General features: G+C 46.3%; 1 protein-coding gene across 1 annotated transcript in view; it reads left to right on the plus strand.

Moving 5' to 3' along the window:
• Positions 1 to 9,272, plus strand: part of LOC129864222 (FRAS1-related extracellular matrix protein 2-like) — a 54,159-nt gene extending 44,887 nt beyond the window's left edge. The window contains exons 14-18 of the mRNA XM_055936925.1: positions 781 to 915; positions 1,385 to 1,511; positions 3,280 to 3,467; positions 4,177 to 4,323; positions 6,241 to 9,272. Of these exons, the coding sequence (XP_055792900.1) occupies positions 781 to 915; positions 1,385 to 1,511; positions 3,280 to 3,467; positions 4,177 to 4,323; positions 6,241 to 6,786 (1,143 nt within the window). The 3' untranslated portion in view covers positions 6,787 to 9,272. The remainder of the gene's footprint in view (positions 1 to 780; positions 916 to 1,384; positions 1,512 to 3,279; positions 3,468 to 4,176; positions 4,324 to 6,240) is intronic.
• Positions 9,273 to 16,505: the final 7,233 nt, after the last annotated feature.

A 16,505-nucleotide genomic window follows, 5' to 3' on the forward strand; every position in this document is an offset into this window, starting at 1 on the left:
TAACCCCTAACCCTACCAGCCAGTAACCCCTAACCCCTAACCCCTAATCCTACCAGCCAGTAACCCTAACCCCTAACCCCTAATCCTACCAGCCAGTAACCCTAACCCCTAACCCTACCAGCCAGTAACCCCTAACCCCTAACCCTACCAGCCAGTAACCCCTAACCCCTAACCCTACCAGCCAGTAACCCTTAATCCCTACCAGCCAGTAACCCTAACCCCTAACCCTACCAGCCAGTAACCCCTAACCACTATAGTCCCCCTCCACTCTACTGTACTGTGCTAAACTGGTTAAACTGCTTTTGGTTTAAAGGCAAAACAATTTTCATGGCAAACAATACAATTGCATCTCCCAATATATCAATAATATTTAATGTCCCAATGTATTAATGATGATAATGTCCCAGTATATCAATAATATTTAATGTTCCAACATATTAATAATATTTAATGTCCAAATATATTAATAATATTTTATTTAATGTCCCAATATATCAATAATAATTAATGTCCCAATGTATCAATGATGATATTTAATGTCCCAATGTATCAATGATGATAGTTACTGCTAATGCGGAGGGTATGGTGGCTTCAGTGAGCAAACACACATCCTGACAATTGCCCCCAAAATATTGTCTTTCTCATAAACAGAAAATAATTGTTTCACTCTCCCTCCCTCTCTCCCTCCTTCTCTCCTTCCTTTCCTCTCTCCTTTCCTCTCTCCTTTCCTCTCTCCTTTCTTCTCTCCTCTCCACTCTCCTCTCCTCTCTCCTCTCCTAGGTGCATGACTATTCTGGTACATACAGAGTGAATCTGATTCCCTGTACTACAGCCCAGAACATGGAGTACACCGTCCCCCCTGTCTGTAACCCCAGAGAGCCTGTCACCTTCCACCTGGACATACGCTTCCAACAGGTAGTTATTGATTTGGAACCATTGATTATCAATAGGTCATACAGTATATTGATTGTGAATCACAATATTGTGATAGCAGTATATATAACCCTCCCTCCTCTCCCTCCCTCCCTCTCTACCCCCCCTCCCCCTCCCCCTCTCCCTCTCTCCCTCCCCCCTCTCCCTCTCCCTCTCTACCTCCCTCCAACTCTCCCTCTCTCCCTCCCCCCTCTCCCTCCCCCTCCTCTCCCTCTCCCTCTCTACCCCCCTCCCCCTCTCCCTCACCCTCACCCTCACCCTCACCCTCTCCCTCTCTACCTCCCTCCCCCCTCTCCCTCACCCTCCTCTCCCTCCCCCTCTCCCTCTCTCCCTCCCCTCTCTCCCTCACCCTCCCCTCTCTCCCTCTCTCCCCCTCCCTTTCTACCTCCCCCCTCCCTCCCCCCTCCCCTCTCTCCCTCTCTCCCTTATCCCACTCTCCCTCCCTCACCAGGTCAGTGAACCAGTATCATTAGAGTTCAGTCTCAACACTCAGATATTCCTGCTGTCCAAGAGGAACCTATGGCTGTCTGACGGATCCATGGGCTTCGGACAGGAGAGCGACGTGGCCTTCTCAGAGGGTAGGTTACAGCAGACAGCATCCCCTATAGGCAAGGAGGGAGATGATACCTGAACAGGAGGAACAGTCAACCAACTTATTCACACCTGTACAGATGTCGGATCTTAACTTGATCACTCTTTTGTAGCAGATCATTTTCCTGATGCATCGGGATATTCAAATGAGCCTCTTCGGTGGCTAAACGTGTGGGGACAGTTGAGTGGTTGGGATCAGGGCTCGCTATCTCAGATAATGTTGTCGCTCACGTTGAGTTGTTGGGATCAGGGCTCGCTATCTCAGATAATGCTGTCGCTCAGGTTGAGTTGTTGGGATCAGGGCTCGCTATCTCAGATAATGTTGTCGCTCACGTTGAGTTGTTGGGATCAGGGCTCGCTATCTCAGATAATGTTGTCGCTCACGTTGAGTTGTTGGGATCAGGGCTCGCTATCTCAGATAATGTTGTCGCTCACGTTGAGTTGTTGGGATCAGGGCTCGCTATCTCTATTACTCGCACATGTCACCATCATTACTCACACCTGTCACCATCATTACTCACACCTGTCACCATCATTACTCACACCTGTCACCATCATTACTCGCACCTGTCACCATCATTACTCGCACATGTCACCATCATTACTCACACCTGTCACCATCATTACTCACACCTGTCACCATCATTACTCACACCTGTCACCATCATTACTCGCACCTGTCACCATCATTACTCACACCTGCCACCATCATTACTCACACCTGTCACCATCATTGCTCACAACTGTCACCATCATTACTCGCACCTGTCACCATCATTACTCACACATGTCACCATCATTACTCACACATGTCACCATCATTACTCACAGCTGTCACCATCATTACTCGCACCTGTCGCCATCATTACTCACACCTGTCACCATCATTACTCACACCTGTCACCATCATTACGCACATCAGCACTCATTGGACTCACCTGGACTCCTTCACGTTTTGATTGCCTTCCTTGAAATCTGTCTGTTTCCTCTGTTTCATCCCCGCATCAGCATAATGGTTGTTTCCAATTCCCCCTGTCCAGACGCTGTCTGTATTCTGTCCCTGTCCATGGTTATTAAGTGTTCACTCCCTGTCCCTGCTTTTCGTCTCCAGAGTCGATCCTTACACCAATAAGCTACATTCTGTAGACTAACCGTTAGTTACATAGTTCAGCTTTAAGTACTAGTTACAAATTTAGTTGGGTAATTTTTACACCTTATAATAAACTGTGACAGCAAACAAAAAGCACAACAACTTAGTGCAATTCATTTGACATACATTTTTTTTTTTTTTTGCCTGCCAACACCATCTTGCAGATGTCCTCCAGCACAGGTAGTCTTCAATGAAGACTGACATCGAACAAAGTTCATAGGCTGTACAGTTTAAATTACGGCCAATCAAAGGTGACTTAATATCTGTCAATATACTCAATTTCATAAAAATGTTAAATGGTACTCGAGACAATGGAATAATTTTACAATTTCAATAGCATGAAATGAAAATTAATTTCACAACATAATTTCAAGTACCTGGGATGGTAAAAATATTTATACCAAGCTCTGTATAGCATGTTACTGTACAGCTACTGTGTTACAATTTAGGCGCTTATCGGTGCCATTTTCCACCCTATTACGGGTACGCGTAAAGGGCTACACGGAACATGATTGTTATTGATTATAATCACTACTGAAACAGACCGTTGCTTCTCTATTCTCTCTGCCCACCTCCCTCCCCTCCCCTCCCCTCCCCCTCTCCAGGTGATACTATCTACGGTCTTGTGATGGTGGACCCTGTTCAGAACCTGGGGGACTCTTTCTTCTGCAACATAGAGAAGGTGTACCTGTGCACCGGCGCGGATGGATACGTGCCAAAGTACAACCCCACTAACTTTGAGTTTGGATGTCTGGCTGAATCTCCCTCTCTGCTCTACCACTTCAAGATCTTAGTGAGTATAGCAGACTGTAGTCAGTCAGACTCTCCCTCTCTGGTCTACCTAATACACACCTAGAAACAACTTAAAATCACATCATAATAAACAACTTAAAATCACATCGTTAATAAACACCTAGAAACAACTTAAAATCACATCGTTAATAAACACCTAGAAACAACTTAAAATTACATCCTAAGAAACACCCTAGACACAACTTAAAATCAAGCTATTTATCACATTAGTACAATGTCTGAATCTCCTAATGTAAAATATGCATGTTTTTTCCTTTAATAAATCATGAGGAAGAATACAAAATGAATGTAATGTAGCAACGACAAGCGTGTTAAATTATGAATGTAAATGTACTGACGACGAGCGTGTTCAATTATGAATGTAAAGCATCAGAGAGTCCTGTAGAACAGAAAGGACCTGAGAAAGCTTTTGGATGCTGACTTTACCTCAGAAAAGATAGATTTAACCCAAAGATGACATTACATCAAGAACTCTCTTCTTGAGAGAGAGAACCTCTCAACGTTAAAACGGTACTGTCTAGTGTTATCACTGCATTTCACTACAGTCAATCTTTATTTTATCATTCTGTCTGTGTATTCTCTTTGGTGATAATCAATACTCTACTCTCTACTCCTCGTGTGCCCCCCCCCCTCCCTCCCACTCTCTCCCCTCCTCTTCTTCTCCGCTCCTCCTCCTCCTCCCCCTCCAGGACAAGGCCCAGCCCGAGACTCAGGCCCGTGGGTTTGGTGACGTGGAATTTAATGCAATGTTGGCTGCAGACGACCCCTCAGCTCTCTCTCTGGTCAGACAGCCTGGAACAGACGGATTCAGACTGGACTCTACGGCCATGTTCCAGGTACTGTGCTCTACTATAGTATACTGTACTGTACTGTACTGTGCTCTACTATAGTATACTGTACTGTACTGTTCTCTACTATAGTATACTGTACTGTACTGTTCTCTACTATAGTACACTGTACTGTGCTCTAGTATACTGTACTGTGCTCTACTATAGTGTACTGTAGTGTACTATACTGCACTGTGTTCTACTATAGTATACTGTACTGTACTGTTCTCTACTATAGTATACTGTGCTGTACTGTTCTCTACTATAGTACACTGTACTGTGCTCTACTATACTGTACTGTGCTCTAATATAGTGTACTGTACTGTGCCCTACTATAGTATACTGTACTATGTTCTGCTATAGTGTAGTTTACTGTACTGTGCTTTACTATAGTATACTGTACTGTGTTCTGCTATAGTATACTGTACTGTGTTCTGCTATAGTATACTGTACTGTGTTCTGCTATAGTATACTGTACTGTGTTCTGCTATAGTACACTATACTGTACTGTGTTCTGCTATAGTATACTGTACTATGTTCTGCTATAGTGTAGTGTACTGTACTGTGCTCTACTATAGTATACTGTACTGTGTTCTACTATAGTATACTGTACTGTGTTCTGCTATAGTATACTGTACTGTGTTCTGCTATAGTATACTGTACTGTGTTCTGCTATAGTGTACTGTTTTGTAAAAAATCGAATCAAATCAAATGTTATTGGTCACATACACATGGTTAGCAGTGTTAACGCGAGTGTAGCGAAATGCTTGTGCTTCTAGTTCCGACAGTGCAGTAATATCTAACAAGTAATCTAACAATTCCCCAACAACTACCTAATACACCCACATCTAAAGGGGTGAATGAGAATACAGTTGAAGTTGGAAGTTTACATACACTTAGGTTGGAGTCATTAACTCGTTTTTCAACCACTACACACATTTCTTGTTAACAAACTATAGTTTTGGCAAGTCAGTAAACAATAAATGCAGCCTCAGGATGTATGGTTTCCAGTTTACATAGAGTCCAGCGATGTTCCTTGAGGGCTGTCTTTGTGTCTGCTTGAGGGGGAATGTACACCACTGTGACTAAAACTGACTAGAATTCCCTTGGGAGGTAAAATGGCCGGCTTTTGATTGTAAGGACTTCTAGGTCGGTACTGTAGTATACTGTAATGTGCTCTACTATATTATACTGTAATGTTCTCTACAGGGTGGCAGGTAGCCTAGTGGTTAGTGTTGGGCCAGTAACTGAAAGGTTGCTGGATTGAATCCCAGAGCTGACAAAGTAAAAATGTGTCTTTCTGCCCCTGAACAAGGCAGTTAACCCGCTGTTCCTAGGCCGTCATTGAAAATAAGAACTTGTTCTTTACTGACTTGCCTAGTTAAAAATAAATATATATAGTATACTGTGCTCTATTATAGTGTACTCTGCTTTAATATAGTGTTCTACTATATTGTGCTGATTGGCTGACAGCCGTGATATATCAGACCGTATACCACGGGTATGACAAAACATTTATTTTTACTGCTCTAATTACTTTGGTAATCAGTTTATAATATCAATAAGGCACCTCGGGGGTTTGTGGTATATGGCCAATATACCACGGCTAAGGGTTGTGTCCAGGCACTCCGCTTCCGTCGTGCTTAAGAACAGCCCTTAGCCGTGGTGTATTGGCCATATACCACACCTCCTCGGGCCTTATTGCTTAACTATAGCATTTTGGACTGAAACTCTTCACTTATTCTGTGTACCAGATAGCTAGATAGTTATGTTGTGTACCAGATAGTTATGTTGTGTACCAGAGAGCAAGATAGAATTCTTCAAATACACTGAAAATAATTATTTATATAACAAATAATCAAAAATACATTTATTTGAACCCAGGTGTGCAGATAACACACTCTAACCTCTAACCTCCTGTCCCAGGTGGCTGCGGGTCGTGAGTGGTTCATCCACACCATCTACACCATCCGCTCCATAGACAACGCCAACCACGGCATCGGCAAGAGGAGCTTCGAGTACCACCACTCCCTGGTCGCCACGGGCAACGACCTCTCCATTACCCCCGGGGTCAAAGGTCAAGGTCACCGTGTGAGGAGGTCAGCCAGTGGATTGGTCGGAGCGGCTGTCCCCGACGTGGCCGATGACATTGGAGCAGACAACAACCGTGGCACCAACATCATGCACATCGCCTTGGACCGTACCAAGAGGAGGGCGGCAGCGGGGGTGGAGCTGTACGCCGACCGTCTGGAACCAAGAGAGCTGAGCAGGGGGGAGGGGGAGGAGGGGTTGCCGACGGTGGTGGGGGGACTGGTGGGAATGCTGCTCACCTTCCTCCTCATCATCATCCTCGTCCTGGTGGTCTGGTACAGACAGAAGGAGGAGAGGAAAGAGAGGGTGAGGGGGTCGGCGAGCACGGAAGCAATGATGGTGGCGAGGATGGACGACTGCAGCAACAGCTCAGAGGTCTAAGAGAGATGGACGGATTGAAAAAAAATAAACAGAGTTTTGAGGAGTCTTTGAGCTTTTGTAATGTGTGTGTCCCCCCCCATGATTTTTGTACACTGTTACTGGAGGATTTTTGAAAGCTCCATCTCGTGGCTGCTCAGTAAGTCAAGTGATTGAAAAGCTTCATCCTTGTATATTTAAACTCTCCCATTTAAAACACCTATAAAAGAATAACTGTGCTGCAATCAGTTTTGTGGTTTTAAAGACAGCTCCTCCTTTTGTTAAATGTCATGGTTTTACTTTTCCTTGTAGCTGTTGTGTTGCAAGTGCCTCAAGCAGCTACACATAGACCAATGGGCGCTCTCCTTAAACAGCTATCTAGAGTCTTGACCAATGGGCGCTCTCCTTAAACAGCTATCTAGAGTCTTGACCAATGGGCGCTCTCCTTAAACAGCTATCTAGTGTCTTGACCAATGGGGGCTCTCCTTAAACAGCTATCTAGTGTCTTGACCAATGGGGGCTCTCCTTAAACAGCTATCTAGTGTCTTGACCAATTGGGGCTCTCCTTAAACAGCTATCTAGTGTCTTGACCAATGAGGGCTCTCCTTAAACAGATATCTAGTGTCTTGACCAATGGGAGAGCTACTTCAACAGCTATCTAGTGTCTTGGCCAATGGGAGCCCTCCTTTAACATATAGCTAGAGTCTTGACCAATGGGAGCTCACCACCAACATATAGCTAGAGTCTTGACCAATGGGAGCTATCCTTCAACAGCTATCTAGTGTCTTGACCAATGGGAGCTCTCCTTCAACAGATATCTAGTGTCTTGGCCAATGGGGGCTCTCCATCAACAGCTATCTAGTGTCTTGACCAATGGGAGCTCTCCTTCAACATATAGCTAGAGTCTTGACCAATGGGCGCTATCCTTCAACAGCTATCTAGTGTCTTGACCAATTGGAGCTCTCCTTCAACATATGGCCAGAGTCTTGACCAATGGGAATTCTCCTTCAACAGCTATCTAGTGTCTTGGCCAATGGGAGCCCTCCTTTAACATATAGCTAGAGTCTTGACCAATGGGAGCTCACCACCAACATATAGCTAGAGTCTTGACCAATGGGAGCTATCCTTCAACAGCTATCTAGTGTCTTGACCAATGGGGGCTCTCCTTCAACAGCTAACCTAGTGTCTTGACCAATGGGAGCTCTCCTTCAACATATGGCTAGAGTCTTGACCAATGGAAGTTCTCTTTCAACAGCTGTCTAGTGTCTTGACCAATGGGAGAGCTCCTTCAACAGCTATCTAGTGTCTTGGCCAATGGGAGCCCTCCTTCAACAGATATTTAGTTTATTAACCAATGGGAGCTCTCCTTCAACAGATAGCTAGTGTATTGACCAATGGGAGCTCTCCTTCAACAGACATTTGGTGTCTTGACCAATGGGAGCTCTCCTTCAACAGATATCTAGTGTCTTGACCAATGGAAGCTCTCCTTCAACAGATAGCTAGAGTATTGACCAGTTGGAGCTCTTCTTCAACAGATACCTACAGTCCTGACCAATGGGAGCTATCCTTCAACAGATATCAAGTGTATTGACCAATGGGAGCTGTCCTTCAACAAAAATTAGTGTCTTGACCAATGGGAGCTGTCCTTCAACAGATATTTAGTGTCTTGACCAATGGAAGCTCTCATTCAACAGATAGCTAGTGTCTCCACCAATGGGGAGTTCTCATACAACAGATAGCTAGTGTCTCCACCAATGTTGAGTTCTCATACAACAAATAGCTAGTGTCTCGACTCATGGCTGGGGAACTCTCATTCAACAGATAGCTAGTTTATTGGCCAATGGGGAGCTCTCATACAACAGATAACTATTGTCTCCACCAATGGGGACACCTCGTTCAATAGAGCGCACATTTTATAGAAGGGCAACAATACGTACAGATGGCATGTTGCTGCTGGATTGTTTATAATAGCAATAAGGCACAAGGGAGTGTGGTATGTGGCCAATATACCACGATAAGGCACAAGGGAGTGTGGTATGTGGCCAATATACCACGATAAGGCACAAGGGAGTGTGTTATGTGGCCAATATACCACGATAAGGCACAAGGGAGTGTGGTATGTGGCCAATATACCACGATAAGGCACAAGGGAGTGTGGTATGTGGCCAATATACCACGATAAGGCACAAGGGAGTGTGGTATGTGGCCAATATACCACGATAAGGCACAAGGGAGTGTGGTATGTGGCCAATATACCACGATAAGGCACAAGGGAGTGTGGTATGTGGCCAATATACCACGATAAGGCACAAGGGAGTGTGGTATGTGGCCAATATACCACGATAAGGCACAAGGGAGTGTGGTATGTGGCCAATATACCACGATAAGGCACAAGGGAGTGTGGTATGTGGCCAATATACCACGATAAGGCACAAGGGAGTGTGGTATGTGGCCAATATACGTGGTATATTGGGTATATTGGGCATATATCACAAGCCCCCCCCCCCCCCCCCCCCGAGGTGCCTTATTGCTATTATAACCTGGTTACCAACGTAATTAGAACAGTAAAAACAAATGTTTGGTCATACCTGTGGATATAGCACGGATGTCAGCCAATCAGCATTCAGGGCTCGAACCACCCAGTTTATAATTTGTAATAGAGATGTATCTGTAGAATATTTACTGTGTATTGGAAGAATTTACTTCCTCGCTTCTGTCACATTTGTTACCGTGGGAGTCGTGTTCAGGACTCTGCATAGCATTTTATTTCACTGCCTGTGTCTGTTTTCATTTTCATATTGTTCAAAATACACTGGATGTTGTTTAGAAAAAGTCAAACTGTGAAGTGAACACTGGATCAGTCAAGAGAGATACATTTCTTAAAGCCACAAATCTGTAATTTGTACTTGTTTTGATATTCAGCTGAGGGATGTGACATGCAGGGGACGTGTGAGATTTTCTCAAGACTGACTTGGTGACCAGCTGGCTAGAACACAGGAGGATTATCCTTATACACAATACAGTATTTCATCACTCTCTACTCTCTGCACCTGAAGAGATTCACCACTTGTCTTTACCATGTCTGCATTACATAGGGAATAGGTTGCCATTAGAGACGCTAGGGAATAGGTTGCCATTGGAGACGCTAGGGAGTAGGTTGTCATTAGAGACGCTAGGGAATAGGTTGCCATTAGAGACGCAGGGAATAGGTTGCCATTAGAGACGCTAGGGAATAGGTTGCCATTAGAGACGCTAGGGAATAGGTTGCCATTAGAGACGCTAGGGAATAGGTTGCCATTAGAGACCCTAGGGAATAGGTTGCCATTAGAGACGCTAGGGAATAGGTTGCCATTGGAGACGCTAGGGAATAGGTTGCCATTAGAGACGCTAGGGAATAGGTTGCCAGTAAAGACGCTAGGGAATAGGTTGCCATTAGAGACACTAGGGAATAGTTTGCTAGGAATAGACAGTCCTTTATTCACCAGACAGAGCTCTGATGAGGCGACAGGTAGCCTACTGGTTAGAGTGTTGGGCAAGTAACCAAAAGGTTACTTGATCGACATCCCCAAGCTGACAAGGTAAAATAAATCTGTCGTTCTCCCCCTGAACAAGGCAGTTAACCCATTGTTCTCTGGTAGGCCGTCATTGTAAATAAGAATTTGACTTGCCTAGTTAAGTAAAGGTTTTAAAAAAATATCCATATTATGCCCACAGTCATAAAGCCTCTTGAGTTGGAGTGTTGATCTAGGATCAGTTTAGTCTTTTAGATCATAATGAGTAGGACTACATGGACAAGGAAGACCTGATCCTAGATCATAATGAGTAAGACTACATGGACAGGGAAGACCTGATCCTAGATCATAATGAGTAAGACTACATGGACAGGGAAGACCTGATCCTAGATCATAATGAGTAACACTACATGGACAGGGAAGACCTGATCCTAGATCATAATGAGTAACACTACATGGACAGGGAAGACCTGTTCTTAGATCAGCTAAGAGGCGTTCTGAATATGGGCCCGGATATAAACTACACAGCAGCGGGCTTGGTTCAATCGCACACCTCAAATATAAATAACCAAATGCACTTTTTTTTAATATATATAAAAGGCACATTTCTCACATGTTTATCAATCCAAGCTATGCAATGTAATCTAGGAAGAAACACCGAATACACACCGTCAAGGGGGGGGTCTGACGTGAATACACACCGTTAAGGGGGGGGTCTGACGTGAATACACACCGTTAAGGGGGGGGGTCTGACGTGAATACACACCGTTAAGGGGGGGTCTGACGTGAGTGATGCTGATGTTGTATAATGTTACCTCCGAGTGTACGGACGACTTCAGCACCAAGGTTTAAACTTGATATTCAATGTATATCTTTCATGAATGAGCATTTATGGTTGTATTTATGAATAACAATGTGTCTGGGAGTGGCGTGTGCGATTTCAACACTTTACTTTTTTTGTAACAATCCCTCCCCCCCAAAAAAAATAAATATGTTCTGCAAAATGAGTAGGCTGATTTTTTAAATATATATAAATATTTTTTTAAACAGTTCAATCAATTGTATGAATCAGTTATGTTCTTATAACTGAAGGATGAGCAACTCCAGTTCTCAGGGACCTGATTAGAATCACACTTTAGCCCCAGCTAACACCAGACTCCAATATTAAACTAATCACGGTCTTCAGTTTAGAATGCAATTACTTTCATTGGGGTGCGTTAGCTATAAGGCTGGGGGGGGGGGGAGTGTGACACCAATCAGGCCTTGAGGACTGGAGTTGCTCAACGCTCTTATATACTGTAGCTATTAGATAAGCTTCAGTAGCCCTTGGCCTACCAGTTTAGTAATACATTTTATGCAGGCCAAGGGAATTTTACAGATCAGCAGAGAAGACAAAAATTACTTATCTATAACACTAGCTCTAATTTTAAAGATAAAAATATAAACGTTATTCAAATTGGCCTACATCTCTGCATTTTACAGCCTATAGACCAGGGATATTCAACTTTACTCTACGAGGTCCGGAGCCTGCTTGTAATGGGCCCTATGTGTGGCTGGTGTAGACAGTCAGGCGCAGGACAGCAGATATGAGTAAACAACGTACTTTTACTCAGAAATGTCAAATATACAAAGTAACAAATACACGCACACCATGACAGACTGAAAAAACAATAAACAATCACTCACAAAAAAACATGGGGGAACAGAGGGTTAAAAATGAAACAGTAATTGTGGGATTGAAATCAGGTATGTAAAACAAAGACAAAACAAATGGAAAATTAAAAGTGGATCGGCAGTGGCTAGAAGGCCGGTGACGTCGACCGCCGAATGCCGCCCTAACAAGGAGAGGGACCGACTTCGGCGGAAGTCGTGACAGTACCCCCCCCTCCCCCCTTGACGCGCGGCTCCAGCAGCGCGCCGACACCGACCTAGGGGAAGACCCGGAGGACGAGGCGCAGGGCGATCCGGTTGGAGACGGTGGAAATCCGGTAGCAACGAAGGGTCCAGGACGTCCTCCACCGGCACCCAGCATCTCTCCTCCGGACTGTACCCCTCCCACTCCACAAGGTAAAGAAGGCCCATCGCCCAATGCCTCGAGTCCAGGATAGCTCGAACAGCATACGACGGGGCCCCCTCGATGTCCAGAGGGGGCGGAAGAACCTCCCGCACCTCAGCTTCCTGGAGTGGACCAGCCACCACCGGCCTGAGGAGAGACACATGGAACGAGGAATTAATACGATAATCTGGGGGAAGCTGTAACCTGTAGCATACCTCATTCAGTCTCCTCAGGACTTTAAATGGCCCCACAAACCGCGGACCCAGCTTCCGGCAAGGCAGGCAGAGGGGCAGGTTTCGAGTCGAGAGCCAGACCTGGTCTTGCTGCGGTGACGGTCAGCTTTTTGCCGCCTCACGGCCTGTTGTAGGTGCACATGGGCAGCGTCCCAGGTTTCCTCCGAGTGCTTGAACTATTTGTCCACCGCAGGAGCTTCGATCTGGCTCTGATACCACGGTGCCAGAACCGGCTGATACCCCAGTACGCACTGGAAGGAAAAGAGGTTAGTGGAGGAGTGGCGGAGTGAGTTTTGGGCCATCTCTACCCAGGGGATGAATGCCGCTCACTCCCCTGGACGGTCCTGGCAATAGGACCGCAGAAACCTACCCACATTCTGGTTTACTCTCTCCACCTGCCCGTTACTCTCTGGGTGAAAACCTAAAGTGGGGCTGACCAAGACCCCCAGATGTTCCATGAACGCTCTCCAGACCCTGGACGTAAACTAGGGACCTCGATCAGAGATGATGATCAGATGTCCTCAAGCACCCCGTAGTGCCGGAAGACATGAGTGAATAGGGCCTCTGCAGTCTGTAGGGCCATAGGGAGACCGGGCAAAGGGAGGAGACGGCAGAACTTAGAAAACCAACCCACAATGACCGAGATCCTGGTGTTGCCCTGTGAGGGAGCAAGATCCATCAGGAAGTCCACCGACAGGTGCGACCACGGTCGTTGTGGAACGGGTAGGGGTTGTAATTTCCCTCTGGGCAGGTGCCTGGGAGCCTTGCACTGGGCGCACACCGAGCAGAAGGACACATAAACCCTCACGTCCTTGGCCAGGGTGGGCCACCAGTACTTCCCACTAAGGCAACGCACCGTCCGCCCGTGCCAGGCTGACCAGAGGAGGGTGACGTATGGGCCCAATAGATCAAACGGTCACGGACAGCAGACGGAGCGTACAGGCGCCCAGCTGGACACTGGGGGGGAGTGGGCTCTGTGCGTAACGCCCGCTCGATGTCCGCGTCCAGTTCCCACACCACCGATGCCACCAGGCAAGAGGCTGGAAGTATGGGAGTATGATCCATGGACCGCTCCTCTGTGTCATACATCCGGGACAGTGCGTCTGCCTTAGCGTTCTGGGAACCTGGTCTGTAGGATAAAGTGAAAACAAAACGTGTAAAAAACATGGCCCACCTTGCCTGGCGAGGGTTCAGTCTCGCCTCGCCGCCAGGATATACTCCAGATTGCTGTGGTCAGTCCAGATGAGAAAAGGGTGTTTAGCCCCCTCAAGCCAATGTTTCCACAAATTCAGAGCCTTGACAACAGCCAACAGCTCCCGGTCCCACACATCATAGTTTCACTCCGCCGGGCTGAGCTTCTTCGAAAAGAAAGCACAGGGGCGGAGCTTTGGTGGTGTGCCCGAGCGCTGAGAGAGCACAGCTCCTATCCCAGCCTCAGACGCGTCCACCTCCACTATTAATGCCAAAGAAGGATCCGGATAGTCAGCACGGGAGCCGAGGTAAACAGAGCCTTCAGGTAACCAAAAGCCCTGTCCGCCCCAGCCGACCACTGCAGCCGTACCGGTCCCCCCAACAGCAATGAGGTAATGGGAGCTGCTACCTGACCAAAACCCTGGATAAACCTCCGGTAGTAGTTGGCAAACCCTAGAAACCGCTGCACTTCCTTTACCGTGGTTGGAGTCGGCCAATTACACACGGCTGAAATGCGGTCACTCTCCATCTCCACCCCTGAAGTGGAAATGCGGTACCCTAGGAAGGAGACGGACTGCTGGAAGAACAGACATTTCTCAGCCTTGACGTACAGGTCATGCTCCAACAGTCAACCAAGCACCTTGCGCACCAGGGACACATGCTCGGGATGTGTAGCAGAGTATATTAGAATGTCGTAGATATACACCACTACACCCTGCCCGTGCAGGTCCCGGAAAATCTTGTCAACAAAGGCTTGGATGACTGATGGAGCATTCATCAACCCGTACGGCATGACGAGGTATTCATAATGCCCTGAGGTTGTACTGAACGCCGTCTTCCACTCGTCTCCCTCCCGGATACGCACCAGGCTGTAAGAACTCCTGAGATCAAGTTTGGTGAAGAAGCGCGCCCTGTGCATTGACTCAATCGCTGTGGCGATAAGATGTAGCGGGTAACTGTACCTTACAGTTATCTGATTTAAGCCCCGATAGTCAATACATGGGCGCAGACCCCCCTCCTTCTTCTTCACAAAAAATAAACTCGAGGAGGCGGGGGAAGTGGAGGACCGAATGTACCCCTGACGCAGGGATTCGGAGACATATGTTTCCATAGCCACCGTCTCCGCCTGTGACAGAGGATACACGTGACTCCTGGGAAGTGCAGCGTCTACCAGGAGATTTATCGCACAATCCCCCCGTCGATGGAGTGGTAATTGAGTCGGCTTCTTTTTGGAGAAGGCGAGAGCCAAATCAGCATATTCGGGGGAAATGCGCACGGTGGAGACCTGGTCTGGACTTTCCACCGTAGTAGCACCTACGGAAACCCCTAAACACCTCCCCGAGCACTCTCGCGACCACCCCGTGAGAGCCGTCCGTTGCCATGAAACAGTGGGGTCATGACAAGCTAACCAGGGTAGGTCTAGCACCACGGGAAATGCAGGAGAGTCAAAGAGAAAAAGACTGATTATCTCTGTGTGACCCTCCTGCGTAACCATGTCTAGTGGAGCGGTGGCCTCCCTAATCAACCCTAATGGTCGACTATCTAAGGCGTGAACTGGGAAGGGCATATCCACAGGAATGATGGGGATCCCTAAACTACGGGCAAATGATCTGTCATTAAAATTCTCAGCCGCGCCTGAATCGACGAGCGCCTTATGCTGTGAAGGTGTGGTAAAACAAGACAAAACAAATGGAAAATAAAAAATGGATCGGCGATGGCTAGAAGACCGGTGACGTCGACTGCCGAACACCGCCCGAACAAGGAGAGGAAAACATGAAATACATGAAATCCCTGGAAAAAATATAGTCTACAAAAGCTATAGTACATACTGTATATATTCTGTTTATACTAGGCCTAAAAGCCTATTCGAGGAAAGAAGCAAGCTTGCTCTTGCTTATTGCTGTCTGTAAAACAGGCCTACAGCATAGGCCAAATGAACGGTCTGGGAAAGTTGATGGAGGAAAAAGTAAGTTAGTGGGATCACTTTTTGGCCAGTTATGATAACATTGTTGCATTACAAATAATTTCACAAGTCATACAGAGAGTTGAGCAGTGACCAAAAGGAATTGTGGGGAGGGGGGGGGGGGGGGGGGGGCTTTACTACTATAGCCCAGAGAAATGTATTGAATAACACATTCATACATGTAAAAAAAAAAAAAAAAGACTGTCAAAAAATGTATCCTTAGGAAACAAGGTTTTGAAGAGTCTCCCCTTTCTATAGAGTGGTCATAAGTTTGTAGGTCAAACCGTTTGAAGCTACAGACTTTTTCGTGAGAAGACCGATTTTCAGGATGTCTCACGGTCTGACAAACACCGCTTGAGCTCTGCCACCTTTCAACGCAGATGTACGTGCGACAACCATTTAGACTCTAGAATGTTCTATAGATAATATGCTTGTGTAAACCACATACGTGTTTAACAAAACCAAAAAATTATAGGAGAATACAGTAGGTGAAAACCGTTAGACTTGTCAAATAAGTCTTCTAGTGTTGTTGATGGGAGTGGAGACGCTCATATCTCGCCCCCTGCTGGTGGCAATAGGCATAAACGATTCCCAATGGAAATCCTTGGCATGGATTCTACAAGTATTCCACAGGGATGCTGGCCCATGTTGACTCTAATGCTTCCCACAGTTGTGTCAAGTTGGCTGGATGTCGTTTTGGGTAGCGGACAATTCTTGATACACACAGAAAACTGTTGAGCGTGAAAAATACATGCATATTGTAATGTTTTGTATGGGGGTGTGAGAGT

This window comes from Salvelinus fontinalis, chromosome 10 (genome assembly GCF_029448725.1).
Source record: "Salvelinus fontinalis isolate EN_2023a chromosome 10, ASM2944872v1, whole genome shotgun sequence".
Lineage (NCBI taxonomy): Eukaryota > Metazoa > Chordata > Actinopteri > Salmoniformes > Salmonidae > Salvelinus > Salvelinus fontinalis.